General features: G+C 34.7%; 1 protein-coding gene across 1 annotated transcript in view; it reads right to left on the reverse strand.

The window, feature by feature from the left end:
- Positions 1-8,139, reverse strand: part of LOC106879453 (unhealthy ribosome biogenesis protein 2 homolog) — a 60,673-nt gene that overhangs the window by 5,718 nt on the left and 46,816 nt on the right. Inside the window, exons 23-27 of the mRNA XM_014929012.1 lie at positions 7,013-7,435; positions 5,864-5,974; positions 4,389-4,499; positions 1,390-1,576; positions 538-637 (exon numbers count right to left, since the gene is read on the reverse strand). Of these exons, the coding sequence (XP_014784498.1) occupies positions 538-637; positions 1,390-1,576; positions 4,389-4,499; positions 5,864-5,974; positions 7,013-7,435 (932 nt within the window). The remainder of the gene's footprint in view (positions 1-537; positions 638-1,389; positions 1,577-4,388; positions 4,500-5,863; positions 5,975-7,012; positions 7,436-8,139) is intronic.

Consider the following 8,139-nt stretch of genomic DNA (forward strand, 5'->3'; position numbering starts at 1 on the left):
TGTTTACAAAGGGGGAGATAAGCACCTCCACCCAGCAAAGCCAGCATCCAGAGACTAGTTTCTGAGTCATTGCTTGTCATCAGTCTGGAGTAGCATGGCTTGCTAGCTGTCGATGCCTATCTGCCTCTGTAAACATAAAAAAATAAAAGATACTCTTCATATAAGTCAGGAAAGTTTCTACTTAACAATGCTCTTACATGAAAAACTCAGCTTTGAGCAGTGGATAGTCACATTTGTGCTACATACAGAGAAATAGGTTTTCCGTGAGGCTTGATACAAAATGGTGATCAGTGGGGAGTAGCAGCTTCACAGTCACATTTAAGACAGTGAAGCCTCTTTACAGTTCTATTATTGGACTTAGAAGTGAAATAACTCTTGAAGAACATCATTCACATTTTTTTTATATCCATAGTCTTTTGCTTTTGTCTCATGAAATGCAGCTCTGTTATTTCTGCCCAGTGAGCTGTGTTCTGCTCCCGCTAATAGAAGAAAGCTGGTAACACGAATAAGAGTTATTACTTAGATTTATTTACTTACCTTGACAATAAATTAGCACAGTTACATATTGCTTTTTCTGCAGATTTATTGTTGCTTAATTTATCTTGGGTTCCTTCACCAACCACAGCAACTATCAAACGTTAGACAGGTCAAGGAGAAAAAACGGACTAACACCAAGAAAGATTCAGTCTCAAAAATATAAAAATGATTAACATAATGCTTCATTAGACTAAAGATTCAATTGTTTTGCCATCTCTAACCTAAAGTGTATCCTAATTTTCTATTATAAAACAAAAGAAAATGAAAATATTCACTTTCCTTAAACAGCTACTAAGCTTATCAGATGAACTGTATATAGTAATTTAGCTTCATTCCTTTACAGCCTCTGCACATTGTTTTTGGCTCTTAGCTCTTGTGGAAGGTGCGAGCAATAGAATAAGAAAAAAATACCTTCTGCATAATAATGCCAAATTTTTTCGTCTTAAATAAAATTAATAAAATTTACATGATATATGATGTCCAAAATATCTTATGAAATACATCATCTACAAAAAGTTAATCTAAAAATAAATCTTGAAATACTAGTTTGCTTAAAGTACTCATTGAAATATAAATTTGTAACACTGTTCTTGTGTAGTGACCATCACTTTTGTTTAGGGGGCATCTATACTAAGATGGTTGACCTGGCATTTCTGCACAACATTATACCATCATCATTTTACAGCTGCTTTTTCATGCTTGCATAGGTTAGAGACGTCTTCTCTTGCACAGTGTCTCACCATCCTTTGTCATCTTTGTGAGGTTCAGCTTCTTGAGATCAGCTTTCCTGTCTCAAATTAGAGCTTGTATTTTTTAATATCAATTGCATAAAAAATACCTAGAAAAGGATATGTTTTACTATTCCAATGAAACTTGGAAGTGTCAGCAAGATGACATCTGTGTATTCTGTGAGCAGAATGTTCAAGACATCATAGAGAGCTTGGAAAACAGCCTCAAAGGTAGCTGCATCAAGGTTTGAAAGAGGCACGAATTGGCAACCAAATATAATGTGTAAAGCTGTCTGGGGTGGTATGTTTTTCTGAAAGGAAACAAAGCAATGTTGTTAGATAAAAATTGATTACTTTAACACTGATTTTGTAGGGAAGGAATGCATTTTTCTTTGTGGGAACAATTTGTTGCAATTATGCAAAAGTGTTGTAAGTCCAAAACGTTGCTTTTTCAGAAAACGAAAAAATAGTTTCTCCATTCCATTTCTTTTTATATTAGCAACAGTTTGACCTTAATACTTTGTTGGGTGCATAAAATCTTAACTCCATGCATGTATGATATTTTCAGTTAGAAATATTTTTGCAAAACTGTTGTATGTGAGGCTTACTACACTTTTGAAAAATTCTAAACTTTTGTACTACACTTTGACAATTTTCATCTGAAGCAGCTGGAGATACACTAGCTTGACCAAAAGAACTGGCTATTGCAAGCAAAATTAAATATTGAAAAAGATGCATTTGGACATATGACAGTTTACCATAATTGCAACAAATTGTTTTTAATAACCCTTCTTACCATTAACCATTTTGTAAAGTAAGGATTGGAATCAGTTTCTTATTTTCATCCTGTCTGATAAAGTAAGTAGAGTTAAGAGCATTTCTCAAGAACACAATGCAATGGTTGTTGTTGATAGTCATAAGTTGGCCTTGGCTAAACGGGTATTCTGTCTGTGGCTCCAAAATTCTGTCAGTCTAGCACTGCATTGTTTGTTTGTTTGTTGTTATTACATAAGTGATCAAAGTGTTCCAGCTGTGGCCAGTCTGTTTTATTTTCAGACATTTTAGACTACATTATCCAATGTGTCCTTCCATTACTGAAACTGGTTTCTGACGAATTTTATTCAAACTTGATTCTAAATAGATGCCAAAATATTTAAGAGGACCCTACCAGACGACCCAACTGAGGAAGATTATATTTACTGGAAACAGATGCTACACATCTACATAGCAAAAGCAAAAGTTCTACATGAATCTAAACTGGAGGTACTCTTAGTCCTCTGCAGAGCAAGGACCTACCCCATTGTTGAAGAATCTAAAACCTTCAAGGCAGCAATATAACGCCTGAACTCAACGTTCATAAAGAAAGGTTCAAACATAATGATGTGCCATAAGCTACTAACTTGAAAACAAAAGAAAACGAGTCTATAGAAGAATTTATGTCAAGCCTTCAGGTGCTGGCCAAGAAGTGTAAAATCCACGCCCTAACGGCAGACCATTACCAAGAAATTCTAATTGGTAATGCCTTTATGGTTGGGCATCAATCAGACAAGGATTTCTTGAGTCATCAGATGACAGCTTAGAAACACTATAAGCTTGCTCAAACCATCGAGGTGATCATTGAAGATACTCGCAACTTATTGCAAGTCTCAGCTGGTATCAATCAACCACCCTATCTTGCAGCTGCCAAATCAGCATGCTTTTGGTGCAGTGGAGACATCCATAAAAAAAAATCAATGCCCGGCAAGAAACTCCAGTTGCAAAAGGTGTCAGAAGAAAGGCCATTGAGAGAAAGTCTGCCTCTCAAAAAAGCCCCCAAGAAACAAACAAAACTTACCTAAAACAACAGCTACCACAGAGCCCGAGAGTGACTTGGAGGAAAACAGTGATGGGACCTTATCCATCATTTTAGCAGTAACAAATAGTACAGGACAGCTGGTACCCGTTAAAATTAAGGACAACAATACACAAGCCCTTCTTGACACAGGTTCTGACAGGAAATTTATAGAAGCAAATCTTCTTGCAGTCTGGGGATTACAATATGATCATACCTGGAAGTTAAAGGCAAATTCAGCAGCAAACTACAACTGGGAAATAATGCATATAATGCTAATTTCCTTGTGGCCAACCACCTTGTAGCTCTGGTCATCATCGGAATTAATATCCTCAGTCAACACTCGGTAGTAACAATTGACTTCAAGGTTATGCTCAAACCTGTGTCATTCTGCATGTCCATGTCAAGCCTCAAATGCACCATGTACAAACTACTTCCTGGCATTAAGACCTCTAAGTTCAAACCAATTACAACTTCAAGACACAGTCCTAGAGATGCAGAGTTTATTAAGCACAAAATAGACAGGTTACTTTCAGAGGACATAATTCAGGAAAGCCTTCTTTGAACTGGTTTATGACAGTGTGACTTAAAAGAAGTTTGGTTGCTATCTCTAGATGTAGATTTAGAGAACTAATACCAAGACATGCCATAATTGAATATATAGCATTGTAAAATAGCACCATGCAGTCAACTCTAATATATGGAACCATTAAGCGATACAGAGAAAGAGATTATTAGCCAAATCTCTCTCAGTACACTTCTTAATCTTTTTGAAATGAAGGGCTACATTTTTTTAACTTAAATTCTTAGGAGTGCACAACCCATGATTGATGGCCACAACTTAGACACAGATTAAATGATTCAACTTGGACTGCAATGACCAGACATGTTACTATCATCATACTTATATATTCCAGTAACATGATCTGCTATTTGTGCTGAAGGTTTAATGAAACAGAGTCGGTTGGAATAACTTAATTACATCAACAACAGTTCTAATTTGATAAAATTAACCATATGACACTCTTCCCAACTCCTGTATCCACAATAGCCATGATTTCTGAACGTTTCATATCCACTGTTACCTTTGGATCTGAACTTCATCCTTCCATTTGGTTTCTACTCTACAGTACCACCTAGAAGAGAAGATTACACAATCCGAAAGCATAAGGTACCCTCATTAAGAATAGCTTCTTTTGTAATGGCACTTTCAAATGCAATGTTCACAGTCTTCGCGAGGAAGATAGCAACTGTCATGATATAATCAACGTTTAATAAACAGCACAACTTACCTTCAACATTTTCACTTCCAAGTGAAGCAGTGGTATGTATATTTTAGTCATCTTGTCCATATTACAATGCCATTGTAGCTGCTGGAACATCAACTGTGTCGAGTTCAATATCTACAAACAGAAACTGAAGTCTGAGGGAAAAATAGCAATAGCAAAAGGAATAAATGGCATCTTTTGAACAGACAAAAAAAAAACTCACATTTTTTGTCTGAAAGCAAGAGATAGCATAATCAACTGGATTACCTTTCATAATTTACATGGATATTATTTTAATTAATGTTGCAAGAATGAAAGTAAACTCAACATTATTGGAATTTGAACTTGGAACTGTAAAAATCCAAACTATACACCAAAAGAAGGATCAAGGCTGTCACTGTTCCATCCATGATCCTCCCTCTTTTAATAATGTATTTTCTGAGGGAGAAAAAAGTTAATTTTATAGTTGATCAGCCTTTTCATTATAATATAATATATAACGATATAATATAAGATACTATGTGTTTCAATTAAATTTGAAAATGAAAAAGTCAAAGAGATTCAATAAAACTTAGTCGTTTATTGGTATATTAAACTGGTGTTTGAAACATGGGTGTTGAATCAAAGAACATAAGACAGTCTGAAGCAAGATGGTACCAAAAGTGTCACATCAATTGCTAAAAAGCTAAGTGATGGTTTGGCAGAATTTTAAAGCCTCAGATAAAATGTCTTGCAGTATTCAGTCACAGCACATCATGTTCTGAGTTCAAATCCCACTGAAAATCTACTTAGCAGGTCATCCTTCTAGGAGAAATAAATTAAACTACCAATCAAATATTGGTGTTGATTAATCAATTGATTATACTCTGCCTGAGAAATATGTGACTTCATGTCAATTTAGAAACTGACCACTTATACAGTGGTCATACTTATTACTGTGGTGAGCTGTACATCTCATGGTATCTGTTTACAGCTAAGTTGAATGGGCCACAGAATGCTAAGTATCACAGTGACAGAGACAGTGCCAAAATAAGAAGACTACACTTTTTGAGCAGCCCACTCAAAAGTTATGGTTATACCAGTGAAACTATATCAAGCAGATATGTAATGTCGTTATAGCAACAAAATTAGACAGGTACAAAACCATACATCTGCAGTGGAGAGACAGTTGACCACATTGATCCTATATGAATGGTACTTGTTTTAACAACTAGAAAGTTTCTATGCGTTGTTAGTCTTTTGACATACCAGCCAAGTTCCCCTGAAATTATATCTTATTATCTTTTAACAAAAAAAAAATCCTATTATCTTTAACAAAAAAAAAAGACATATTAGATAATGTAATCCTAGACACTCCAAAAAGAGGATAAAATGGTGATGGCCTTTAATCATACATCTGCTTAATCAAAGTTGTCCAACAGTTTTTTGTGTTAGAGTGTTTGTGTGTGCACACTTGATTTAATACTTTACCATTTCCCACTCCTGGTCAGAGTACTTACAGTTTTTTGAAGCTGAGCATTTTCATCAAATACATTTTTCTCCAGTAGAACCTGAAACACTTCAGTTGCAGTGGTGATTTCAGTAAAGTTGTTCAATCCAACATCAGTTTTCTAGGAATAGTTAAAAAAAAAAAGCATTTTCATTATATGAAGCAGATATAGTTAAATGGTTCATTAGGTCTGTATGTGTGTGTATACACACACATCTGCCTTTTCCTGCTGGCATGGGTTGGACAGGACTTTTAAAGTCAGTTTTTTATGGTTAGATGCCATCCTGAGACCAACCCTTTTTAGAACATGCAGCGATATTGTGTACCTACTCCAAAAAACAGTGGCTAACAATGATTACATATATCTGATGAGATGGGCGTGTCCTATACACCTACAAAACTTTAAGTCATATGGAACTCAGTCAAACTTATTAAATACATGTAACTCTAACCAAATGTATTGAGTACTTTCTTTCATTTGTTCACTCACTCATGTAATTATATATATATATATATTATTTAGGAACTAAACCCTTACACCCACTGCATAGTTTCAGAGTAAATTTTAATGCAAGTAATATTAATGAGCCAAGAGAAAACAAGAACTACACCATTTTTCTCTCAGTATGAGCCCTGCAATATTTCTTAGCCTGATTACAATCTCGCAAAGAGGAGATATTAGATAAACTGGGTTTAGATTCCTAAATAATAAAAAAGGATAATCAGCTTGAATAGCTTAGCTAATAGGTAAGCTAAATCCACAATGACCTAAACAACAATAACATCATCATCTTAGGACTGTATCCACTATTGTAGCATAGTTTGGGCTACAGAAACCAGTGTATGGGAAAAGAATGTATGCCAAATGAATTCCATACTGTTTGCATTTCTTGTCTTAGATAACCTGAAGGTCAGAAATCCAAAAATCCACGAGTATGAAACAATATTTGTACTCCAAATGTCTCAGTGAATAAGTAGGATTATAGCTACATTACTACAAGTTATCATGTTTAGATGAAAGATTGTTATGTGGCGAAAGAAGATTTGAAGTTGCTGAGTTTCATGAAGGGGATGTCTATGGAATGCCTTTAATCATAAGTCAACTCATTTAGGGTTAACCTGAGTCTAAAAACAAAAAGTAACACAAAGTAATACTTACTAAACACAATGCCAAATTCTCAAGGTGTATATGTTGTTCTTCACAACTCATTGCAGATATGAGAGACAACATTGTTGATTTCACTGCTATATAAAGAGACTGTATGCAATTTTGTCTTGAGTAGAACTGTAGCTGACTACCATTTGTTATTGTTGATGAAGGAGCACACAGAGATGCTAACTGAAGACCAGAGAAGCTTGATAGTAAACTAAAGGCTACTGCTGTATTCAAACTGCTCTCAACTGATGCAGCTGATGACGACTGAGTTTTTTGAGTAACAGTAGAAGAGGTCAACAAGAAACTGAGAAGGTCTTTAAGACAATTCCAGAGATTGGAATGTTCTTCTGGAGAGATTACAGCCGATGCGTGATTCAAAGAAAACTTGAAAAATTGCACTGAAAGCAACAAACTGGTAAAGTTTTCCTGGAAAAGGGAGAAAACAAAAAATAAAATATAAAAAAAGAACAGTTAAAATAAAATTGTTAGGATGAAAATTTTAATCAATTGTTCTATTATTAAGGTTTACATTTTATCACATAAATTATTCTTGTTAATGTAGAAACAGTAGCTAAAATAACTGGTGGTTACATATTACCTGTGTTTGAAATAATATCCTTTAAGAAATCAAAAATTTTCCTTTGAAATTAAGATTAAAAGTAATTGCACAAGACTTATTTTCAAATAATGAATAAATTTCAATATTTTTGTCATTTGTTTGGCAAGTGATTTGTTCTGAAATTGTATATTTAAACAAACATTGCTGTATTTTGGTAGGGTCATATCATGTTTATTGAACTCAAGCATTATTGTTATTTATAAGAGAGATAGTCAGGAAGTGACAATGTCAAGCTAATAAATATTGAAACACACCGATGTTAGCAATTACAAAAAGTGAATAGCAGTAATACGAGGGTTGGCTGAAAAATTCATCTGTTTGGTCAAAAAAAAGTCATCAACAATAGGTGCAGGAGTGGTTGTGCAGTAAGAAGCTTGCTTCCCAATCACATGGTTCTAGGTTCAGTCCCACTGCATGACACCTTGGGCAAATAAATATCTTCTACTATAGCCTCGGGCTGACCAAAGCCTTGAGTGGATTTGATAAACAGAAACTGAAAAAATCTTGTCAT

The sequence above is a fragment of the Octopus bimaculoides genome, chromosome 20 (genome assembly GCF_001194135.2).
Source record: "Octopus bimaculoides isolate UCB-OBI-ISO-001 chromosome 20, ASM119413v2, whole genome shotgun sequence".
NCBI classification, from domain to species: domain Eukaryota; kingdom Metazoa; phylum Mollusca; class Cephalopoda; order Octopoda; family Octopodidae; genus Octopus; species Octopus bimaculoides.